The 26,595-nt window shown below is 38.3% G+C and overlaps 1 protein-coding gene across 1 annotated transcript in view; it reads right to left on the bottom strand.

The window, feature by feature from the left end:
• Positions 1-15,209: 15,209 nt before the first annotated feature.
• The window catches only part of LOC139468896 (transient receptor potential cation channel subfamily M member 5-like), a 49,086-nt gene continuing 37,700 nt past the window's right edge, over positions 15,210-26,595 (bottom strand). The window contains exons 18-32 of the mRNA XM_071251028.1: positions 26,339-26,439; positions 25,600-25,828; positions 25,150-25,271; positions 24,397-24,472; positions 23,538-23,669; positions 22,317-22,610; positions 21,977-22,154; positions 21,724-21,841; positions 20,978-21,138; positions 20,142-20,267; positions 19,120-19,203; positions 18,415-18,528; positions 17,620-17,748; positions 17,093-17,170; positions 15,210-15,650 (exon numbers count right to left, since the gene is read on the bottom strand). Of these exons, the coding sequence (XP_071107129.1) occupies positions 15,457-15,650; positions 17,093-17,170; positions 17,620-17,748; positions 18,415-18,528; positions 19,120-19,203; positions 20,142-20,267; positions 20,978-21,138; positions 21,724-21,841; positions 21,977-22,154; positions 22,317-22,610; positions 23,538-23,669; positions 24,397-24,472; positions 25,150-25,271; positions 25,600-25,828; positions 26,339-26,439 (2,136 nt within the window). The 3' untranslated portion in view covers positions 15,210-15,456. The remainder of the gene's footprint in view (positions 15,651-17,092; positions 17,171-17,619; positions 17,749-18,414; positions 18,529-19,119; positions 19,204-20,141; positions 20,268-20,977; positions 21,139-21,723; positions 21,842-21,976; positions 22,155-22,316; positions 22,611-23,537; positions 23,670-24,396; positions 24,473-25,149; positions 25,272-25,599; positions 25,829-26,338; positions 26,440-26,595) is intronic.

Raw genomic sequence — 26,595 nt, 5'->3', positions numbered from 1 at the left:
ATAGGTTGTCATTTCAGGTTGCTAGAATTGTGATTGTTTATAGTTTTATCTCTAATAGTATCATCTTCAAGCGTTAGCCTATAGTTATTTTTAGATCTTTGTCACGTCTATTACGGGTATAAGGGGTGACAGGTTGTGTTGTGTCATTGCCTGTCTCATGTTCTTTGTCTTGCGCGGCCCCTTGTGTGGATTGGCTTGTTTTTAAAATACTAAAAGCTACTTGCATGTCAGCCATTGCACTTCACAACAATCAGAGCACGTCAGCGATCGCATCTCCGAGCACTTAGGACTAAACAACAAATCTAAAGGTTAGTATAATGTTTTAAGGATTGTATATATGTTATGTACTTAGTAGTAATGGTATTGGTGTAAATTGATTATCCTAGTGCATCATAATGTTTGCTAAAATGTATAATCGTGTAGTTGTGTATATTTTGTACAATGGCGTTTACACATAAGTTTAATACTGTTCAGCATTATTTACATAACGCCTATGCTTTAAAATGTTAGTTAAGGTGTATAAATAGTTGAATGTAAGAGTGAATAAATGAACGAATGATATGACCTGATATATCAAATACTTTATTATCATGCAGTTTTTTAGTAATTTATACAATTCCATAAGTAATTGTATTTCTATATATGTGCGCATTTAGAATATTCTGAATGTGGTTTGTTTATTTTTATAGCAGCGCTATATTCCTCCAAAGGACGTGGAATATCTACACCCCAGTGTCACCCACAGGGTACGAAACTTATTATTGTGTGCCTATATTGCAATTGTATAAGAAACATAGTTTCTCTATATTTAGCATTCAATTTGTTTAACGTTCATCGCAACCTGTACGTTAGTATGACGTATTTGTCTTGTGTTCGTCGTATCAAAGAGTTATCGTTCTTGCATGGTTGCTTCAACGAAATGTGTTAATGATAATGTCATTATTTCTGTATGGTATTATTTATTGCGGATGTTTTCTGAGGAACGATATTATAATTATTCCTATTGTAATATAAATGATTTGTGATATTAATTTGTTGTATTTAATTACATATGTGTACATGTTTATCCTGAATTGGTATGTATTCCCTATACATGTGTTTCAGGGTGTCTGTCTGTCAACATACAAAGAAAATAAAGTCTCACACCCGTAGCCTGTGTCTGGTCTTCCTATATACCTACACGATCCCGGCTACATAATGGTGCCCCCAGTGAGGACTTTGCAGATTATTGTTGACAGAGCCACCACAAGCTTACAAGGAAGAACCTGCTGAAGTTGTGTCCGGATCCGGCAGCTAGTTGAACTGGTCAGTGTTCAGTTTTCTTGCATAGGACTGTTTGGAACACCAGCGACTTGTGCTGAGCTTAGTCAGACATCAGTGACTTGTGCTGAGATTAGTCAGACACCAGAGACTTGTGCTGACATTTATATGTGTGCTATGAACTTCTGCTCATGATTTGGGACTTTATTGAACTCTGGATTAAATGCGTCAGATGACTTCCACCTGAACTTATACACATCTGATACAATATAAACTGTTCTGTGATTTACTTAACCCTGTTTCCACGTACTTGTAACAATACAGATCTTTGTATTGTCATTCATCATGTACCATAGATCAATTTTGTTTGAACAATGCATTAGTGAGTTTTGATTTCATTACTTAAGTTAATAGCCGGCCATATTTTGTATATGTTCTCTTGATTACGTTGGTACCAACATGTTTAGTTAGTTTGTGGATCCACACTTTGTATTACAAGTTAGATAATTTCAATTCTCATTAGTACTTTGGTATTTCATTTATAGAATTTCTGACTTTGGTTCATAAGTGACTACTTAGTATTGGACAAATATCTATTTCTTATGTTCAGGTCAGTGTGTAAGTGTGTGAGTGTGACATTTCCTTTTCAGGTCTCGTCTATTACCTTTAGTGGTAGTTAAACTTAAATGACACTTTAACTAGGGCCTTAAGTTCAGTAATAAAGTATAGTTGAGTCATAGTCACATCAGAGTCACACACTTCACTGCACTGCACTGCACTGCACTGCACTGCACTGCACTGTTGCTACGCTGTTTACTAACTCTAATTGTCTCCCCTACCTGTCCACTTCTTGTGGAGATACAGCTGTCTAGGTCAGTGAAAGAGTTCACATTCTCATGTTTCATACGGTTGTGTCAAACTCTTAGTTGTGTAACCTGTAGGACATTCATACATATAGTTGTATATTGATATGCTGGTTCTGGTTACAGTTACTGTTGGGTTCTTGGGCTTGGCCTTGTTTTGAATTTTTATTGTGGTATCTAGACTGGTATTATTCCGCAAGATTAACACGGTTATCAACTAGATCAGAAGGTGTTTTTTTTAAAAGTTTTTTTGCTTGAACTTATGTTCTTTTCTTCTTTATTGTTTAACCTACGATCTGCTCACCCACATGCCTCATAGACAAGTTTGATTGAGCTTGTTCAAGATTTTTTTATTTATTTAGAGAGCTTATCTACTGAAGGATCAATCCAATGTGTTTGTCACTTGAAACACATTAGTGCATTGGCAACGTCACACTTATCCATTTACATTTGGACTTTGTTTCTACTTTAGTGACTTCTGTTTACTTTTCTCTGCATTTCTCGACAACAATGGAACTTGATCCTGATGGATGGGAAAGCCTACTTACAGTGTTTGAGAGGTTAGGAATGTCTCCCAAAGTCGACACAGGCAAAGACTTCAATGAATGGATTCAAGGGGTGGCACAAAAGGAAGGGCCCTTGATTAAGATGGAGGAAGACACAGCCCATGAGATGTCCACTGAGAGCAAGCCCCCCACAGATCCTGGGATAACCTCTACTACGAGTTACCACCACTTCCCTAGGCTGCCCATATTCAGTGGAGAGACAGACAAGGATACCACTTATGATTTGTGGAGATATGAAGTTGACTGCCTTCTCCAGTCCAAGACTCATACACCTGACGTTGCCCTACAAGCTATAAGGAAGTCGCTGAAGGGAGAAGCAGCTCTAATATCCATGAAGCTTGGACATAAAGCCAGAATTGAGGATCTTTTATCTAAAATCAGGAGTGCTTTTGGTACACTAAGGAGGAAGGAGTCTCTTATGTCTCAGTTTTATGGTGCATCTCAGAAGGAGGAGGAGGATGTTTCAACATGGGGATGTCGTCTTGAGAATCTTATGTATCAGATATCGGAGCAGCGCAACCTAACCTTAGAAGAGCAGGATGAGATGCTAAGGAGCAAAATGTGGGATGGGCTCAAACCTGGACTGAAGAGCTTGGCTGCACACAAGTATGAAGTTATTTCCAATTTTGATGAATTGCGACTTTGTCTAAGAGAAGTGGAATTTGACATTAACAGGGGCAAGCCCATGATAGAGAAGAAGAAGTCGGCTACAGCTAAAATGGCGACTGTTTCAGATAGCTCTGCTGCAGCTTCCAAGGAAGAAGTTCTTGACCTGAAGGAAATGATGAAGGAGATGAGAGCTGAGATTGCTGAGCTCAGGAATCAACATCATGGTCAGGTTTACCAGCAGCAGACTTCGAATATACCACTTCAAGCACGCTCCAATTATTCTTCCCTCAAACCAGCGAATCCCTGTCAGACAGAGAGAAGAGGATCAATTGGAGGCAAGGGGAGAGCTTCAGCATACACTGGTGCACGATCACAGCCTGTTCCATCTGCCCATCCAGCTTATGGTGCCAATACCGAACAGCCATATGGTATTCATCCACAAGCAACAGGTATTCATCCTTACCCAACTCAGGGAGCTACTGGATTTGTTTCTCCAATAGAGAGAAGAGCACAATGGAACAACAATAATGAAGAGGAGCCGAGATGTTTTAGGTGTGGCTACACGGGTCATATTGCACGGGGATGCAGAGTCAGACTGGATCACCTACGGCATCCTTTAAACTGTCCCAGGCCTATGGGAAGGGGCCACCCCTAGGCTGGTCATCACGCCCTAAAGTACCAGATGGATTAGTTGGCAGTGCTAACAAAGTTGAGATTGTAATTGACGGAGTACCTGCACAAGCATTATTGGATACAGGAGCTACAGTGTCAATTGTCTCTGAGACATTCTATAAATCCCATTTGCAGCACATTGTGCTTGAGCCTCTTGGTGATATTTTGGATATCGAATGTACTGGAGGGGAGTCACTCCCTTATCAAGGATTTATACAGGTCAATGTCACCCTTACAGGTGGGGGTGTCAGCCCTCAAGATCCTGTTTCCTGTTTGCTCCTAGTTGTTCCTGAAACAAGGTATAATGTTCGAGTCCCTGCTTTGCTGGGTACGAATGTTTTGGAATGTCTTCTTGATGATTGTAGGCAGCTACATGGACCAAGATTTCTACAGAAGGCAGCTTTACATACCCCTTGGTACTTAGCCTACAGAAGCATTGTACTCCAGGAGAAGGAGTTAGCACGCAATGGATGGTGTCTTGGTCTCGTCAGAAGTACAGAGACCAAGAATATTACCATTCTTCCCAACAGTAATGTCATCATAAAGGGTCGGATCACAAAGGGATTGACATCACCAGGAATTTGTGCACTTCTTCAGCCTACTCTCAGGTCATCACTTCCGTCTGACATTGATGTTGCTCCAACACTCATCACTTACAATAGTTCAAGGCCAGAGATTGTTGATGTACACATCTCGAATGTAACCACACAGACCTTACGTATACCTCCAAAGGCCCTTCTCTGTGAGGTCCAGCCAGTTACCATACAGGATTCACCCTTATGCCTCCCTGTTGAAGCAGATGTGTTGACAGATCAGATAGAGATTGATAAGGGAGAATTAACAGAGAAGGAGATCAAACATGGATTGGATGTAATCATGAGATTTCAGGATATATTTTCAAAGAATGAGGAGGATATTGGGCAGTCTTCTATGGTACATCATCAAATAGAACTCATGGATAACAGACCATTTAAACAGAGGCACCGCCGCATACCACCTGCCATGTATGAGGAAGTCCGTAGTCACCTGCAACAGCTCTTATCTGCTGGTGTTATTAGAAAGTCACACAGCCCTTGGGCATCGAACGTTGTATTGGTTCGCAAAAAGGATGGACGACTCAGGATGTGTGTTGATTATCGCCAGCTGAATAATCGTACCATCAAAGACTCGTATGCTTTGCCAAGGATTGAAGAGCTCCTAGATTGTCTTGGTGGCATGAAATACTTTTCGGTGTTGGACATGAAAAGCGGATACCACCAGGTTGAAATTGAGGAAGGACACAAGTCACGCACAGCATTCACTGTTGGACCGCTAGGATTCTTCGAATACAACAGAATGCCATTTGGGCTATCCAATGCACCAGCTACATATCAGCGACTCATGGAAGAATGCCTAGAGGGTCTTCATCTCAACATATGCCTGATTTACCTCGATGACCTCATCATATTTTCCAGAACTTATGAGGAACATCTTGAGAGACTACAGCTCGTTTTTCGTCGTCTCCAAGAATGTGGCTTAAAGCTAGCACCGAAGAAATGTAAATTTTTCAAGCGAAAAGTCAGATATGTAGGGTACATTGTATCTGAAGCTGGGATTGAAGCTGATCCCGAGAAAGTGAACAAGATCAGAGCTTGGCCTACACCATCTAACCCAGAGGAATTCAGAAGATTCCTTGGATTTGCAGGCTATTACCGCAAATTCATCAAGGATTTCTCGAAAATCTCAAGGCCTTTATCTGAGCTGATGCCCAAGTCTTCCTCCAAGAAATCTCGAGGACCCTCTAAAGATGTAGGCTGGATCTGGGGTCCAAAACAGGATGAGGCTTTCAATGAGTTGAAGCTTCAACTGTGTTCTCCACCTGTACTGGGCTATGCAGACTATGCAAAGCCCTTCGAACTCCATACTGATGCCAGTACACAGGGATTGGGTGCAGTCTTATACCAACATCAAGATGGCCAGCTTCGAGTCATTGCCTATGCAAGTAGAGCATTGGGGCGATCTGAGAAGAACTATTCAGCACATAAACTTGAGTTTTTGTGCTTGAAGTGGTCCATCTCAGAAAAGTTCCATGACTATTTGTATGGGCATGATTTTGTTGTGGTTACCGATAACAACCCGTTAACCTATGTACTCACCAGTGCTCGTCTTGATGCAACTGGGCATAGGTGGTTGGCTGCACTAGCGAGCTACAACTTTAGTATCAAGTATCGACCAGGAAAGGCCAACATTGATGCTGATACGTTGTCTCGCTTATCAGATCATCACAATCAAGTTGAAGATGAACAAATATCAAAGGATTCTGTGAGAGCCATTTGCAATACTATCCATGTCTCAAGTTTGGTTGAAAGCCTGTGTCTCTCTACGGATGTAGTTGAATCAGATGATGAGCTGGGAGATGTCCAGTGCGAGCTCAATGCAAGGGAATGGAGGAGAGCTCAAGCCAAAGATTCATCCCTCCGAATAATTATGGAACACTTGAGGAATGGGACAACTCCGAACCGGATGCAGTTCATCGATGACCCTGACATGAAATTGCTATTGAAATGTTTTCACCAATTCCGGATGAAGAGAGGAGTCCTCTACAGAATAACAAGCATAGACGGAATGGACCGGGAGCAGTTGGTTCTACCAATGAGATGCCGTGTAGCAGCATTGCGTAGCTTACATGACAACGTTGGACATCCAGGCAGAGATAGAACTTTATCCCTTTTAAGGGATAGATTCTACTGGCCTGCGATGGCTAGAGATGTAGATGCACACTTGCAAGGATGTGAGCGTTGTCTGCGTAGGAAGACACCAACCAGCCGAGCACCAATGATAAGTATCCAGACATCAGCACCTTTGGAACTTGTATGTATGGATTTCCTCACATTGGAACCATCAAAAGGTGGATTGGAGCATGTCCTAGTGGTAACTGACCATTTTACCAGATACGCCCAGGCATATCCGACCAAGAACATGTCAGCCAAAACTACTGCTGAAGTTTTCTTTAACAATTTTGTTGTTAACTATGGACTACCAAGACGAATCCATTCAGATCAGGGAGCTAACTTTACAGGTAAATTGATGCAGGAATTGTGCCAGCTCCTGAAGATTGAGAAGTCACGAACAACACCGTATCATCCCATGGGTAATGGGATGTGCGAGCGTTTCAACCGAACACTCTGTGACATGCTAGGCACTCTGGATCCTGACCAGAAGAAGAATTGGAAGTCCTATATAGGTCCTTTGGTACATGCCTATAATTGTGTGCGACATGAAACAACGTCAACATCTCCGTTCTTTCTGATGTTTGGAAGACTTCCAAGATTACCTGTTGATTTGGCCTTTGGATTAGACTTAGAGCCAGAAAAGTCCAGGTCTGTTTCTGAGTACACCAGGTCTCTCAGAGAACGTTTGAAGCAGGCCTATGAGTTGGCATCAGCAGCAGCAAAGAAGGCCCAGTCCAAACAGAAGGCAGGCTACGACCAGAGAGCTCGGGCTGCAACCTTGGAGCTCGGGGACAGGGTCCTTGTTAAGATTGTAGCATTTGACGGGAGACACAAGCTGGCTAACAAATGGGAGGATGATATGTACATTGTTCTCAGTCAGCCGAATCCATCCATTCCCGTCTTTGTTGTTGGCAAAGAGAATGGTGAGGGAAGGAAGAGGACACTCCACAGAAACCTTCTTTTGCCAGTAGGCTACATTCCTACCTTGGAACAACCTGTTCCAACACCCAGAACTGTGGTCCCAACACCAAGAACTGTGGTCCCAACCCCCAGAAGAGCGGTCCCAACACCATAAAAACGACTGACATCACCATCCCTGACAGGTACATCAGAGAAATCGCACCAAGATGATGAGAGTTCTTCAGATGATGATCATCCAGATGTCTACTCCCATTCATATCATGCTCCAGTGTTCACTGATTCATCAGTGGACGGGCCAGCTGAAGCACAGACAGCGAGTGTGAGAAATGAAGAGGCTAGTACTGTCCATGATGAGAGGGAGGAAGGGACGTCTGAAGACTTCAGGCAGCCACATCAGACATCAGCTGCAGGTGGCGATTTCGACAGTGAAGCATCCGATGAAGAGAATTGGCCAAGACAGAGAGAAACACCAATTCCAGTTCCACGGCGATCGGGCCGAACCCGAACGCAACCGAGGTGGATGCAAAGTGGCGAATATGTTCTCTCTGCAGTAGCTACTCCAGACTGGTTGGTGAGAGCGGATTATCTGAATTCTCTTGCCACTGAGGCAATGTTTTCTCACCAACCACAAAGGCTAACTGAGGCCATTCTAGATGTTGTCACGGGTAAAATGAAATGATGAGGACATCATTTGTCAGGGTGGGGAAGTGTGTGGCAGATATGAATTTCCATGTATATAGGTTGTCATTTCAGGTTGCTAGAATTGTGATTGTTTATAGTTTTATCTCTAATAGTATTATCTTCAAGCGTTAGCCTATAGTTATTTTTAGATCTTTGTCACGTCTATTACGGGTATAAGGGGTGACAGGTTGTGTTGTGTCATTGCCTGTCTCATGTTCTTTGTCTTGCGCGGCCCCTTGTGTGGATTGGCTTGTTTTTAAAATACTAAAAGCTACTTGCATGTCAGCCATTGCACTTCACAACAATCAGAGCACGTCAGCGATCGCATCTCCGAGCACTTAGGACTAAACAACAAATCTAAAGGTTAGTATAATGTTTTAAGGATTGTATATATGTTATGTACTTAGTAGTAATGGTATTGGTGTAAATTGATTATCCTAGTGCATCATAATGTTTGCTAAAATGTATAATCGTGTAGTTGTGTATATTTTGTACAATGGCGTTTACACATAAGTTTAATACGGTTCAGCATTATTTACATAACGCCTATGCTTTAAAATGTTAGTTAAGGTGTATAAATAGTTGAATGTAAGAGTGAATAAATGAACGAATGATATGACCTGATATATCAAATACTTTATTATCATGAAGTTTCTTAGTAATTTATACAATTCCATATTTAATTGTATTTCTATATATGTGCGCATTTAGAATATTCTGATTGTGGTTTGTTTATTTTTATAGCAGCGCTATATTCCTCCAGAGGACGTGGAATATCTACACCCCAGTGTCACCCACAGGGTACGAAACTTATTATTGTGTGCCTATATTGCAATTGTATAAGAAACATAGTTTCTCTATATTTAGCATTCAATTTGTTTAACGTTCATCGCAACCTGTACGTTAGTATGACGTATTTGTCTTGTGTTCGTCGTATCAAAGAGTTATCGTTCTTGCATGGTTGCTTCAACGAAATGTGTTAATGATAATGTCATTATTTCTGTATGGTATTATTTATTGCGGATGTTTTCTGAGGAACGATATTATAATTATTCCTATTGTAATATAAATGATTTGTGATATTAATTTGTTGTATTTAATTACATATGTGTACATGTTTATCCTGAATTGGTATGTATTCCCTATACATGTGTTTCAGGGTGTCTGTCTGTCAACATACAAAGAAAATAAAGTCTCACACCCGTAGCCTGTGTCTGGTCTTCCTATATACCTACACGATCCCGGTTACATATATGAGTTAAACTATCCTTATCGATAACATATTTCTTGTTTTGTATATGTTATATTGTATCTAGAATTATATTTGAATTGTAACAATTTTATCTTCAACAAAGCGCGATTACTAAGTGAATATTTCTTTCGTTTGATTTGATTGTACGTCACGAGAATAAAAAGAATAGTTTGCTGTTCAACGGCGAAATAACATATATTCCAGCTATATGACGGCATTCTGTGAATGTTAGGATTTGGAACGGAGAATTCAGTGATTGACATCATGAGCATCAAATCTACCCAATTTGGAAACGATGACAAGCAATCCACTAAGTCACGGAACCTGACCTCTCGATTCATATAGTCGCCTTTTACGACAAGAAGTCTTTGAACTTGAACATTCCATATTAATTAACACTTTATCCTTGAGAGATTATGTCGTATTGATGGGCGATTTCAAAGCTGAAACGAGTAACCTATGTGACCACTGTACCATAGAGTAACATACCTGAAGCGTTGGATATAGACATACATAAATGATTTACCAAGGCCTTTGACAAAGTGTGGATAATAGGTTTTTGGCAAAAAATAATCAAAAGTGCCGTCACTGGTAAATTTCTAATTCTAATTAAAACATTGTACAGCGGTATTAAATCATATGTTTTAGCAAAAATGAAACATCAGATTTTTCTCAAGCCTTTCACGTGTTTGACAAAGAGAAAATGTATCCCCATTACTAATGTCATTGTATATAAATGAACTTGAGAAATCTCTATTGGAACATAACTGTCATGGTGTAAATGTTGATTACAATCTTGGTGATGATGCAACCCTATTATTACAATTTATAAATCTACTGTAATGCAGTCGTATTAGATACCAAGCTGATTTACAGAACACTCTTGACTGTTTAGAATATACTGCACTAAATGGAACTTATTATAACATTTCAGAAACAAAAAGAATGACACGATATGATAAGAATTAAAAACTCCAGTTCATGTTTGATCGAACTAGTTGACAGCCAAGTTTACCTGAGCTACATGTAACTTTCCACAGCAATCGAAGGATGGTAAGCGCAATTTAATGTTTTGCCTCTAATGCCAAGAAAGCCAGGTTGTCTTCTGAAGAGCGCCAGGAATATTTATTTACCTCTCGATTGAGTTATCTCGGTTATAAGGTTTAGAAATATGGGGTTACGAAAATCTACAAATTATTGAGAGTGTTCATTTCAAATTTCTATAATATGCCACTGGATAAAGAGCATCAACTCCACATTTTATGGTTTATGGGGAATTAGACAGGGTACATCTACACATAACTATCTCAAAACGGCTAAGTACATTCTGACATAATATCGCAACAACTACGTGTGATAAGACCCTTTCACAAATGACTTACCATTGTGCTGAACGGAATTATGATGTAATACGTGGCTAGTAACAATAGATTTAAACTATATTAAATAACTGTGTATTTTTCTACAACCCTTTGACCTGTTACCACATGGCTGGTTGCTAAGGTAAGCGAGGTACTACAGAATAGACAAGCAATATGGTATTCTGTATCAGACAGAGACGCCAACATTTGAACGATACCTTTTATTGACAAAAACAAATTATATTCCAGTCTATAAATTCAGAACATGTAACCATAATTTACCGATTGAAACCGGTCGTTGGAGTAATGTAAAAGAAGCAGATCCTGTGTGTGAACTGTGCAACTCTCCTTCAGTTACAGACGAATTTCATTATTTGTTTAGATACCAGGCTCTGTTAAAACATAGCCTTGTGTACTTACCAAATGCTTAACAGAATAAATGGACTAATATGTACACATTCAAGAGTTTAATGTCCAGTCACAACGCAAGAGATCACAAGACCCTATCGAGATTTATCGATGAAATATTTAAGGCTGTAAGAAAATACAAAACAGAAAAGATATATAATATACCCATGCTGTCATCTTGTCATATAACAATAATAATAATATGTGAACATGCTTATTTTTTTACCCTATGTACCACCGCCTGATGTTTGAAGAGAAAGAAAACCAAACAATAAACTGTTAAAAAATTTATACCGACTTTACCACATTGAAAACGGAATGTCCCAAATACAATAGATATTATCGAATCCAATTTATTGAAGAACAATACTCCCATCCGAAACAATGTACCACACTGCTTGATAATTGTGAAAAGCATGTATGAAGAGCAACATTTTTAGAACAACATGACCACAAGAGTTCGTGAAAGGTATATACAGTAGGCCACCATCAAAACTAGGTTGCATCGTGCATAGATGTAAAAGCACAACCGACCAATGCAGAGGCTGGCAGACGATCAGGTAAACGAGCCGTAGGGATGATACCGAAGGACACGATCTCACGCCCATGTAGCAAGGCCTTCGGCTGTTTCCGTCACAAACCTGATACATGCAGATAGGCTAGACAGGTTAGACATCAGAGAGGCCAAAAACGGGTACACCACGTGCCACAACACCCAACGGCGACTGGTGGATGCGGACAATTCCTCTCCGTAATGGCTGCCGGACAGTGACGTCATCAGCGGCAAATGAGTTTGATCAACCCATGAGGTTCTGTCGCTAAAAATATTTTTTATTTTACATTGAACGAGAGTAAGCAAGAATATGCACTAAAATCATGACACGAGTTTCTGAAGGCAACATGTATAACAACTGTATTTTACTTACATCTTTAACGTGAAACTGGTTGGTTGATGAATAGTTGGTTTGGTAAAAGGTCGATGAACAAAGTAAAATATCAAAATACACAACGACTCATAACACGAGTTATTGGGCTTAAAACATTTGAACAGCAGATTACACTCAACAACGATACTTGTAAAATTCAACCGATAGTGTGCCATTTGTTTAAAAATAAACCAGGTCCGAATTTTGTGACAGTTTAGTTTCTGAGGAGATAATGCTAAAATTTGTTCCAGAATTGAAGTATATATGTTCAATTTGAATAAAACAAATTTATGTATAGTACCATTACATAAGAAATCCACTTCACTGTATGGTCCTACATATCATGAAGGTTTATGTATCCAAAGAGTTTCAAAGATTGTGAACCTTTACCAATTATTTTAAAAGTTTATTCTATTTAAAATATATATTAAAAATATTCAGAATCCGATAATGTTGCTACACATCAAATCTGTATCAGAATTTCTAAACCATGTTGTATTTGATAAGGATACTTTTAAAATATTTCACAACTGGAATTTTGTATCATATCAAGTTTTAAAAAACCAAGTACTATTTTCATTTTACTAACATGAACAAATCTAAATGATATGTCATTCTAGGTGCCGCCCAATTAATCAATATGGTACATTCAAGTATCTTATCAACTGGACATCTACAATATACTAGTGCATAGTTTCGCGCTATACATATTGATCCCTTCACACTATGCGTGTCTATCCAGATAGTTCGTCTGAAACAATATTCGTGCATAGTGTTGGCCATACCAACATATATTTAAAACCAAGACCTTAATTACGCGTTACACACATTAACTCAATATCTAACAGAGTAAATAGTAAATCCGTGTAGTTGTTCGTCATATTTACATTCATCTTAAACAGTTGTAAAAACCATTGAGTCAATATTTAAACATTAAGAGGGACGGATGACCGTTTGCGCCACATTTGCATATATCTAAAGACGGAGAGAAGTACATATACATATCTAGATGAGTGTACAATTATGTCCCATATCTAAAATACAAGCGACGTACTTTAGATAAAAACTTATGAACAGGGACCAATTCCATTTTTGCATTGTATCAACTTTAAGAATCTTACATTGAGTTAGTATCTAGATGAGTGTACAATTATGTCCAATTTCTAAAATACAAGCGACGTACTTTGGATAAAAACTTATGAACAGGGCCCAATTCCATTTTTGCATGTATCAACTTTAAGAATCTTACATTGAGTTAGCATCTAGATGAGTGTACATGATTGCGTCAGACATATATAACAAGAAAAAAAATATTCAGATAAGTCAACATACAAGAACTACCATGACAGTTTGTATCTTATCTACAGTTACCTAACAAGATAGAAACGTACAATAAGTCAGTGTATAGTTGAGTGTACATTTATGCATCATACATGTATGTATATCTAGAGAAAAAGAAATATACATTAAATAAATATTCAGATAAGTCAACACACGAGAACTACCATGACAGTTTGCATCATATCTACAGTTACCTAACGAGATAGAAACGTACATTCAGTCAGTGTATAGTTGAGTGTACATTTATGCATCATACATGTATGTATATCTAAAGAAAAAGAAATATACATTCAATAAATATTCAGGTAAGTCAACATGCAAGAACTACCATGACAGTTTGCATCATATCTACAGTTACCTAACGAGATAGAAACGTACAATAAGTCAGTGTTTAGATGAGTGTACATTTATGTATCATACATGTTTGTATTTCTAAAGAACAAGACAAATACATTAAAATAAATATTTAGATAAGTCAACATACAAGAACTACCATGACAGTTTGTATCATATCTACAGTTACCTAACGAGATAGAAACGTACATTCAGTCAGTGTATAGATGAGTGTACATTTATGCATCATACATGTTTGTATATCTAAAGAAAAAGAAAAATACATTAAATAAATATTCAGGTAAGTCAACATGCAAGAACTACCATGACAGTTTGTATCATATCTACAGTTACCTAACGAGATAGAAACGTACATTCAGTCAGTGTATAGATGAGTGTACATTTATGCATCATACATGTTTGTATATCTAAAGAACAAGAAAAATACATTAAATAAATATTCAGGTAAGTCAACATGCAAGAACTACCATGACAGTTTGCATCATATCTACAGTTACCTAACGAGATAGAAACGTACATTCAGTCAGTGTATAGTTGAGTGTACATTTATGCATCATACATGTATGTATATCTAAAGAACAAGAAATATACATTAAATAAATATTCAGATAAGTCAACATGCAAGAACTACCATGACAGTTTGCATCATATCTACAGTTACCTAACGAGATAGAAACGTACATTCAGTCAGTGTATAGGTGAGTGTACATTTATGCATCATACATGTATGTATATCTAAAGAACAAGAAAAATACATTAAATAAATATTCAGGTAAGTCAACATACAAGAACTACCATGACAGTTTGTATCATATCTACAGTTACCTAACGAGATAGAAACGTACAATAAGTCAGCGTGTAGATGAATGTACATTTATGCATCATACATGTTTGTATATCTAAAGAACATGAAAATTACGTTAAATAAATATTCAGATAAGTCAACATACATGAACGACCAATGCCAGTTTTGCATCATCTCTACATATATCTCAAGATAAAGACACGCACATAAAGTCAGTATCTAGATAAGTTTACAGTCATGAGTCATAAGTATATGTGACGAACAATATTAAATAAAAATGTAATTGTGTGAACATACAAGAATGACCAATGACAGTTTTGCGTCTTGTTTACATATATCTAATATCAAAACAAAGACAATATCTAGAGGAGTGCACATTTATGCTTCATATCTAAATACAGAGGAAATACTAATATGTATAATTACTTTACATCAAGACAATTAAATGAAAGAAAATATAAGAAGAACCAATGGCAGTTTTGCGTCATATCTGCATATGTCTAAAATCAAAACAAAGTTACTATCTAAATGAGTGCACATAAGTGAACATTTTGTGAAGTGTCAGCACTGTTTTGCGTCACACGTTAAATCAACGTATAGATGATGGAACACTGAATTCGTCACTTGAGATCATGTATTTTTTATGTCATGTGCTGCTACAAATACACATATACATATACATGTTGTACTGGTTTTCAACATATATTCTGCGGAATCAACACATTATTAATTTGCAAGCTTAACTCTTTCGTGAAGGTATAGTTCAGCATTTGCCCTCTCGAATTCATCCAGATTTATTTCTCCCTTTCTTTTATTTTCATCATTTTGTGTTTCTGTTTCTTCTCGACTTGGATCGTATTCCATGTCCATGTCATCGTCAGAACAAACTTCCGAATCGTCATAGTAGTAACCATAGTAGTCTGAAAATAAATTTCGACTTTCGTGGATAAGGACAACTGATCAAGGTTGTCTAAAGATTATGTAGGAATGATCAGGCTCTGCGCTTTAGCTTACTGCCTGTGAACGTACCCCGATGGCATGGGTTGTTTCTCTTGCTTTCAGGCTTTATTATTTATAGGTCATCGTCACTGCGGTATTAAAAACATTCACTCAGTCATTCTCATTTCGCTCTTATCATGTTCATGTCAAGTTGTTTAATGGATGTTACACGTCACCATATTATGTCTATTCCGATGTTGATACCAACACTATCAATATTATTAAAATTCTCCAAATGTGTGCTTATATATAAGCTATGTAGTAGATCATGCGATTCAGAGTAGATGTAGATTAATTATTATTTTGTCACTTCCGAGATATATTCTACCTACTATTTGGGCGTATCCACTACTTCAATAAGCTTCATATCATATATACTAAGCTAAAGTAAGGGCGAAAGTGGGAATCGTCAAGACATATCTTACCCGTATGGTGTTAGCGACAGGAAATGGCATGATTATATCTGCTGGGGAGTAGGCGATCAGATCTAATGGGTTCTAATGATTGGTGTGATTAGATGGTGAGGGGTAAATTTCAAAATTTGCATTTTGCATCTAACGTCATTGATATCGGGTTAAAAACAAATCCTGTTGGCCAGACATGCACTAATTCTTCGAGGCATGCTTCTAATGAGTCGACCAATGTCAGCTTGACACATGCTGTTCCACTCATCAGTGAGAGTAACACCGAGTTCATTGAGAGTGGTGGGTGGATTTTGACGTTGGCGTACAGGTCAGGCAATAACGCCCCAGTCGTGGTCAGTGAGTGAAAGGTCAGGATTGAGTGCTGGCTATTGCATGACATAGGTGTTTTGCTGTTGGAGGAATTGGATCACAATAATAGCACGGTGAGCACGTGCATTGTCATCTCGAAAGATAAAAGGTTGCCCAACACGCTGTGCAAATGGCGCCACGAGTGATGCATTGATGTGATCCCGATAGTATTGACCTGTGACTCAGCCATGGACAATATGGGGCGCAGTTCACCAGTCATTGTGATTCCACCCCATACTATAACCCACACCCAAAACGATGTATTGTACGACGATGTCCATAAAACGCTCATTAAGACGTCTCCAACCTCGATTCCTTTGGTCATGGAAGTCGAGTGTTAACCTCGATTCGTCAAAAAACATGACATAAGCCCGACGTCGATTATCCCAGTGCTGACCTTCTCTACACCACTGACGCCTCTGATTCAAATATTCATCATGGGACAGATTTGTTAAAAATAGACACTAATAGAAATTGACTGTATCACTCCAAAACAAACATTATGGATGTATTTCTTTGTATCAGTAACAATGAACAGTATGGTTCATATCAAATCACACTTGGATTACATCAGACATACTATTTCATACCTTCCTCATCAGATTCTTCTTCAACCTGTGGATCTTCCAAATCCTCGCCTGTTTCTTCAGCTTCGGCTGTTTTTGCATCTACATGATAACCGCCAAATATGGATAGATTGTATTAAGTATGAAAACATTGAAACCTAGATTGTCCAGGTTTTCGGGATATTAAACAGCCTTTTCTACGACTGTTTACTTGTAACTGTGCTTGTGTTAACTGAGGAGGGTCAACTATGAATTTGACCAAGATGTACAGCATTTAATAATCTTCCGGATGCGTTTCCGTTAAAATAACTTTCACTCAGAATTAGGTTCCCACCATGTCTTTACGTGAGGGTCATCTGCTCTCTCTGGACGCTTAGAAGTAAGCTTCTTAACCAATACACATCACCTTGATTAACTGGGTATTATGCACTCATTATGTTGTATCCGTGCAAACAAACAGTATGGATTCACCAAACGTTTCATATCTGGAAGTGTTTTTAATGATTGTAAGACCAAATTTACCTGTTTTTGAACCTCTGTCAGTGACTCACCATTGTTACCCCCATAATCATAGTTTTCATCTTGCTGAGTCTCCGAGGTCTGCTGGTTAGAGTCATCTTCGTGATCCTCTTGAGCATCCACATCTTCGGCTGTGGCATCGGTTTCAGTAATTTGGGTATCTACAAGGTAACAAAAATCACACTTCAGGATTTTCACAAGCTGCGTATGGGATCGATTCTATTTAGAAAGTTAGAACATTAAAACCACGAATGTTCAAATTCATGAGGTATTACACAATTTCGAAAAACCTCATCACTGCAAATAAATATTTGACATGAGTTCATAATTAAGGATCAACGAAACATGATGTATATTGACGAACAGGTACAACATTTCTAGGTTCGTATTAGGAGTCGTCGCTCTGGACAAGCCTGTCGAAGTGACCATGAAGACCCTGCTTTTTTCCCACTGTATAGTATTTTGAAAACAAAAAAGATAAATATGGTTGAAAATTTATTCATTTGGAGTGTTGAAACTGTGTGCTTGGGGTGTGGGTGTTGGCGCACGAGGGACGCATTTCGCTGAGCAGAAACCTGTGATTGGGGGTTCGAATCGCGGTTCGCTCCGATTATGTTTCTAGGTTTGTCAACACGATCCCAAAGCTCGTGGGTTTCACCAATGTGTTAACCGTCTGCGACGTGCATCATTTCGGGACTTCATCCGAACTAAAGCTGACACGCCGTGATATAACAAGAATAATGTTCAAAGCGGCTTTAAACCCAACTCACTCACTCAATTTCAGGACATTCTGACGACCATTGAAATAAGCCTCATGCACATTATACCTGATTGCTCGCTGACGCCTTCCTCATTCAGTTGACTTTCCTCATCACCACCAACATCTGCAGCTTCCAGGTCTTGGTGGTAACCGCCAACACCATCTCCATCAGATGTCTCAGCTAGTACAATTATCCGACGTATTTGTTAAAAATAAACGTAGCAGTTGTCGATGACTTATTGGATTAAATATGAAAACTTTGATAAACATTCAGAATAAATTGTGCTGCGGTTTTATCTTTCTTCTCTACTGCTATATGTCCATTCCAGCCTCACTCTATTGTCACACTGAGCGACCTATCGCTAATTACGAGGTGCCTAGGACGATAAAAGCATGGACACATCATAAGCAAGACAACTTTGGGTGAAGGGTTATTAGATAATATTATTAATCATATTATTAAATACACTACATTTTAATTGTTTTATAAAACTAAATATAACATTTCTTGTCAAAATGCATAAATAAACAACATGAAGATATGATGATGAGAACGACCAAATGGAACGGGTTGTCAGGCTCGGTGCCTTTCTTTGAAGGCGTGGATAATTGCTCACAATATCAATCACTCGATTATTCACAGGCTGTCGCCATACGGCTTGAATACTGCTGAGTGCGGAGTTAACCAATGCAATACAATGGCACATATATATCTCTGACAATGCGCTTCAACATACATTGTGTTTGTGACATCCATAGTTTGGTTACTTACATATGTTGCACTGGCCTGGAAGTATTGTAACGGGTGGTTCAATTGGCCCTTCCCCCTCGCCATAGTATATACTGAGCTCTTCATCTGAAAAGAAAAGTGAGTGAGATGTCGTTTTCACCAATATTTGCGATATATCGTCATTTGTCACATTGAATTGAACCCACCTGCATTGGAAATGGTTGAAAACCAAGAAGCTATTCTCTGCTCAGCAGCAGCTAAGGTTCTACATCTGCCTACGTTGGTAAAAGTCCAAATACAAAGGATTTGAGTTTTTATGAATTGGCATTACTTTATACATATTCTTTCTTTGTATGTGCTGTGTTAATAATAAGTACCTACTGAAACGATATCTTGCACCTATGTGATAAGCAGCATGTCATTCTTGGAATGAGGAATTTCGAAAAGGACACAATCCCCTCTCTAAGCGTTAACCACGTAACTTGGCATTCATACATTCACCAGTTTGCCTGGATAACTATCTTCATGCATCTATGTTAACAGTAGATTCGTGTTCCCGTGGAACTTATGATATATGTTAATACTAAAAAAGGGATAGGGATATCAGTTCTTTGATCGGATCAATTCGGTGGCCATTTTGTAAGGGGAGGTAAGTATATTCTTGCAGTAAACAATACGTTTGACCCAACGGTTGGCGTTTACATTAATCTTACATATCAGAGACTTACAGAGAAATGTTTCAGATAAGAAGAAACAGTTTTGATTCGTTATTGTTATAATGTCGACCTTTCTCTGAACCATCAGGGATGAGTAAGTTCATCTTTTGTTGTTCCATACATTACACCAATCCTAGTGACATAATTAAAAGCACTGTCAGCGAACTTTCCTTTTACCGTGGGTACCTAACCACCGTGGTGAACACGCATTTAGGGCTGCATGAAGCAGCAAGGATGGACACTGACCTGAGAAGACGAACCAAAAGAATACGACTATGTTACACATTGCTATCTAGTTAATACATTCACGAATGATTTGGGTTTGAAGGCAAATGCATCTACACGTACTACCATGATCTGGAATGTTTAAATCTGTCGTCTGAGTGTCACAGTTGTCCTCGTTGTAATCCTCCTGCGAGGGGGTTACAGCAACATCCGTCTTATCGTCACCTGGGTGTTGTTTCATTTTCCCACCTGCAACATACCAGTTCTATATACCACAGTCACATGGTATCGAGGACAACATTGTTGTCGCTAGTAATGTCTGAGATATCATGAGAGAATTGAGTTTGAGGTCGTTTTAAACACTGTATAAAGTATTTCAGTCACACCATGGTCTGTCGATCGAAGTGAAGCCCTATGAGATGCAGCACATGGATATCCTCTTTGGAACATCATAAATTTATAGTATCTATCTAAGGCTTCTCTTTACTTATGATGGCGGTTTACCACCTTCGTTGTCTCGTGGTAGGGCATCCGCCCGGAGAGCGGAAGGTCCGGAGGTCGAGCCCAAGCTGCGTCATACCAAAAGACTTTAAAAGATGGTTGTTACCACTTGTTGCCTGGTGCTCGACAGTACGGGGCTAAAACCAGGACGTGTTGATGTCACACACAAACACACAAACAAACACACACGTGCATGGACGCGACGTTAAACCCCGTTTCACCTCACCTCTGATGGGCTTGACGTTTGATCGAATGCCTACCCTTTACCTTTTGTTTATAAACTACGGTTATAATCCGATCTTAATCATTTAAGCTATAGTAATCAGAAATTGTCTGCAATTTTCTTTCAGTTTTCCCACAACAACATTCACACAGAGAAATTATTGAGATATCGTATTATTAAAATATTCCGCATTTAACGTTTCAGAAACAACACCAGTTTGGATGAATGCACTTACGGTTGCATTTGCACCGACAAGAACAAAGGCGAGAAATCAGCCTCCACAAAATGGAGAAGGGAATAGGTACAGGTGGTTTACTTTCATATTCCAACATGAGACTGCACCTCTGTCTTGCCCATACTTCGTCCGTGTTTCCTCTTACTTCCTCGAAAATGTGGCTGAATGTAAAGAAAGACAAACACATAAGTATGCAACAATTTACTTGGTAATTCTTTGTATGAGATTAAGGTGAGTTATAAAAAGGAAATCCAGTAAACGTGTTCTATCCCGATGTTCACAAAATATATACCCACGCATATATAGTGATGCGTTAAAACAAGTGTCCCTGAATTGATTTCATGAAACTGGAAAGGCATATATTTTTCAACAACAACAAAATCCCAGTGACACATTATTGCCTACACTTCTCCATGTACATAGACAGAAAAATGAGTAGATTAGAAAGACATACCAAAGTATGTGTGTATGACAACACTGTGGTGAAAGCAACGAGAAATTGGCATGTCACTCATTGAAACGACAGGCCACGATGAATTGAGATAACGTAGCTACTTTTACTTTGTACAGTAATGGGTAACATATTTTCTAAGAGTAAGAGTAAATATGAATTTGTGATCAGCGTTTCAAACTAATCGCCAATAACATATCCTTGTTATGTGATATTTCAAAGCATTGTAGACTTAAAAAACACATACCAGCAAAGCTTTAAATCAGTCCCTTCTGATTTGTAAATGTATACTCACTTGAATCGTGCGATTATGAGGTTCAGTAACAAGACGTTGGTCATAATCATGTACACTGCCGTGAAATATGGAACCGCTCTTTTTCCAATGTACGAGGGACATATTGGTTTGGTACAGGCTGCAAATAGGGGGAATAAGTTATTCATTTTGAAGCAAATGGTCAATCATTTTTGTTTCGGTATATCTAAAAAAGAGTGATAGAAAATGTGAGATTCCACGATACACTTAGTCACACACAATTAACTAATCATACTTTCAAGTTCTCCCAAGAAGTCCAATTCTCCAAATATCAACCAGAATGCGGTTACGGGGATTTGAAGAACAAAGTCGATTGACCAAACTGAATTCGGGTAAAGGATAGCTTCCGTGCAAACTGCATAGGAAAATAGCGCCACACACAAGATAACCAGAAACGGCAGAAGGTCTTTCACCTGAAACATTTATGGTGCAGGTGATTAGTCAAATAATATTTATAGTGGGTATTTTGGGGTATTATATCTCTAAAAAAAACATGCTCCCTCTTTTAAGATGTTAAGTCGCGCTGTATGAACAATTGGTCACGTTGAACTGATAGTCGTTTGATGAATGCCTACCATTTTGAACATCATGTATAACATTGGACCGATCGTCTTGCTCAAAGTGAAGGCTTGAAGAAATCGCCAGATAAAACACATGCAGTTAATGCTGAGGAATAAACGTCCATAATCGTAGGTGGCTGGAATCCAACGCAAAGTGTAGCCAATGATGAATCCAACAACACAAACACAGTCCAGAATGTTCCATTTATCTTGGAAGTAGAGTCGAACAGTCTTGCCAAAGCGGCGAAATGATTTTTCTCTACGCTTTTTCCTTGATTTTTGCTGTTGTTCTTCCGTGAATTGTGCAACCTGTGAACAAGTATAACGCCAGACTCACCCAGAGTATTCAATAGTTAATGACATACGACAACTTACATTTCAGTGATTATTTTACTTGTGTAATCAACACTGGATGCACAGTGGGGACGCAACAAAGTTAAACGTTAAAGTTCACATCTTTTTAAGGAATAATTTACGAGCGTTACTGTGTGTAACATTGCGGAAATATCTGTGGAACATGTAGATTTGTGACGTAAGTTTGATCAAATCTTATTATTAATAGCAATTCAATGAGTGAGTATGGTTTTACGACGCTTTTAGAAATATTCCAGCATTATCACGACGGGGGACACCAGAAATGGGCTTTACACATAGATTGTACTCATCTCGAGAACCGAACCCGGGTCTTCGACGTGACGAGCGAAGGCTTTAACCGACCGCCCCTATAGCAATTATTAGTCATCTTGCATGCCATTAATTGTAAGATGTGTAGTTCACCATTGTATCATACAGAGGATATGGCTAAATGTCTAGAAAAGATAATATACTCTTGGTTTCATTTCAACTTAATTCATATTTAAGTGTATATATAATTGAATGGTAATGCTTATTGTCCGAAGCAACAAATCTAGATATCGTAAAATAAGTACATCCATACATACTTCTTTCCAAAAGGTTTAAACTAACGTGAGACTATAGATGCCGCTTATATATTAATTTTTCACTCATTACACCAAACCGCTGTCCATGCCCACTTGCTCTTGTTAACATATTTAGTTTATCATCATGTATTATTTTGTTGAATGTCTTCATGAATATAACTTGTACTGGAGAGGAATTAATATAAACCTTTTGGCTTGTTTACCGATCCAAATTCATTGAATAAAAATATGTTAAATCATAGTTAAGCGGCTATGAAAGTATCGTAATGGCTATATTTCAATGTCGTAAGCATACCTGTATGACTTCCTCCACAAGAAAAGCTGCCATCCAAAAGAGCAGTGGGATCTCCCAGTTCCATTTGAAATCCATTGTGAGTACAATCAGCATGAAATGGGCATACAGACCAAGGAAAATACAATAGATCAGCTGCAAAGCAATATACCTTTTATGTATTGTTCAAAATATTGTTTCAGGGGGTTAACATGTTGAGCTCCTGGAAATGGCAATATAGCTGGATGATATCTGTTACATTCATAATTGCTGCAGTTTAACAATAATTGTTCATTACCGTAGACAGGAAGTACTCGTAACTACACGTGTTATGCCATCCAAATGCGTACACCGTTATGGTATTACTCGCATGCTTATATGCAGGATGATATAGCTTGTAAACGCACGTTTGTTAACAAGACCTAAATTTGAGGGTGGGAACACGTTAAAGCCAAATCTTCACTATTGTGACAATGACATATCATTTATTTATATCATATAAAATGTTTGTAGGCGAAATCCATTAAAATCACCAGTTATGTATCACATATCACATACAGACAGAAACCATAGTTCGTCCTAAACAAGAAGCTAGTACTTTATTATGTTAAGTAGATAAAAAGTGACAAATCCCTTTCGACAATCAAAGGAAATCTCTGCTAAAAGCAGAGTCAATTGTGCGATTTTTTCTCGACCATAATGACTCCCTATTAAATAGCTCATGATATAATCGCAATCTGCTTTTGTATTTCGAATGTATATGATAATGTATTTGTCGCTCTTATCTTCGAGGAGATTGTCTCTTCAAGTTCGATTATTTATATAGGTAGAATATCGTTGGGTGCAGCGTTAAACAATATAACACACACACACACACACTTACAAGGTTCGATGTGTACTTGATCACTGGGGTCGAATAATATGCTCCGAGGCGAGAGCAGCCAACACTTGCTTTCTTCCTTGAACGTAAATAGCATATGTTATATATAAGAAGACATGCAAATACAGGGCAGGTAGATCTTCATTCACTTTACCAAGGTAAAACTATCATCAATTTCGAAAATGGTGACACTACTCCGCAGTTCACCTGTAAATGAAAGTTAGCAGTCAACAAGGACAGTCACCAGTTGCTGCCCACATTGATAATTTTCTACGCTATAACGAATGGACAAATATTGAATAAATGACATGTAGCAACGTTTCTAAACGAATGTTATGTGTAATATTGTTTGACATTGTTGCAATACGCAAGGGTTATATTTACTTCAAACATTCCATATCTTGGACTGAGGAGATGTGACTGACCTTGACAAAAGTAAAAAGTTATCAATCCTAGAAAACTGAAGTTGTTTCAAACAGACTTAACCAGTTATTGTCCTTTCCAATGACATCAAGTTTTGAAAACAGCACATGGTGTTATACATGTCATTAAACTTTGTTATGGTTATCTAAATTGATACAAATGTTTCTGTGCAACAACAGAATAACTATTTTAGCAAATAAAATAATCCCAACGCCTTGAAACAAAAGCAAGATGAGCGAAATATCAATTGTTTGGTGAACTTGGTTCAATGAGAGTACTCAAAAACAAATGTTAATCCTTGATGGATGCTTTTAGGCCTATTTGCAAACGTACGTGGTAGTAGTCTTCTCTGGCGCCCCGGGTTGGCCCTCATGGCTGTCATATTTTCTATCTGTGTCTGATTTCTTCTTCAGTAAGCAAAAAATGAAAGCTGGACACAACGTACATCCGATGAGCTGTAATATGATGAAAGCTATTTAATTATCAATGCTCAATGTGACAGAAATAATACACCTTTTAGACCTCATTCACGAGTACATTTCACAAAGAATCGAAATATCCAATACACTCTGTGCTCACATGGGCCACTGTATGGCCCGTAATATTTCGTCATATTATTTCACAAACTTATATTGTAAACATATAAAATTGTTTTAAGGCCAATTAATCAACTGTTTCTAGACTACATATAAAGCACATTGCGATGTTCTATATCCAACATGGTTCACTGTTCCGTTGAGAACCTCTAACGCTAAAGGCATTCAAGAAAAAAGCTGAACTAACCGTCAGTATATATGTAGATTTGGGAATGTCGCCATACCACTTTGATAAGGTATAGAACACAATGCCTTCACTTTTGAATATACTCGAGTTTTTACTTTCGAAGGCGAGGGCGAGAAAATCGATATTCCAGATGTTGTCTTTGATTCTCTTTTCGATAAGCTTCACTGAAGTCTTCTTGTTATCCCAATAACACGCATCCATTGTCCCGATTGTCAATGATCGGTAGAAACTATAAAATAGATGCGCACTGATTCATATGCACTCGTCATGATAAATGTTTAATCATACAATTGGACGTATACAATTACGAAGCACTGAAAGTACACACAACCACTATTTTATGGATAATATTCATCCGATTGTGGTGAATGTTGCTTCTGTATTACCAAATAGACATTAATTTAGTCAGTATGTTCACAGCTAATGCTATCGGTTGGTTAAAACAACTGACCAACAAATACACCATTAAAATACCGTATATGTGCAATCTCTGAAGCATGTGTATAACTGACATGTTTTTAAAAACCAATGGGTATATAGAGGTATTTATAGATTGCGTTAGGCCTGGAGAACATGATGAATGGTTGTATCAAATGGTCATGGTGAAACGATAGATCAGATAAAAAATAAAAACCGGAATTTACGCAACCTGTGAACCAGACAATGATTCGCTCTGATAATAAGTCTCTGTGTGACAGCACCAAACAGATGGTGCTCGAACATCATATAAATAGCTGACCTTGCATTTGCCTCCCGTACAGCTTTCTTCTTGCTGTTATATGTTTTCTCTGCAATGGCGCCCATGATGGTGCCAGCTATCAGAGCGGACACCATGAGGTCCTTGATACGACAAAATAAAATATCAACTTTGCACGATATGTCTGACCTAAGAATTGTTTTAAATGTTTTGTGACATATGGAATTTGAGATACGGTCTGAACCATGATGCAGCGTAAACTATTCATTTGATAAAGAATTTCATAAATTGATGTTGTG

This window comes from Haliotis cracherodii, unplaced genomic scaffold (assembly GCF_022045235.1).
Source record: "Haliotis cracherodii isolate W230 unplaced genomic scaffold, xgHalCrac1.p SCAF_2, whole genome shotgun sequence".
In the NCBI taxonomy this organism is placed as follows: domain Eukaryota; kingdom Metazoa; phylum Mollusca; class Gastropoda; order Lepetellida; family Haliotidae; genus Haliotis; species Haliotis cracherodii.
Note: the sequence above shows the minus strand (reverse complement) of the source record. Positions and strands in the feature narration are given on the sequence as shown.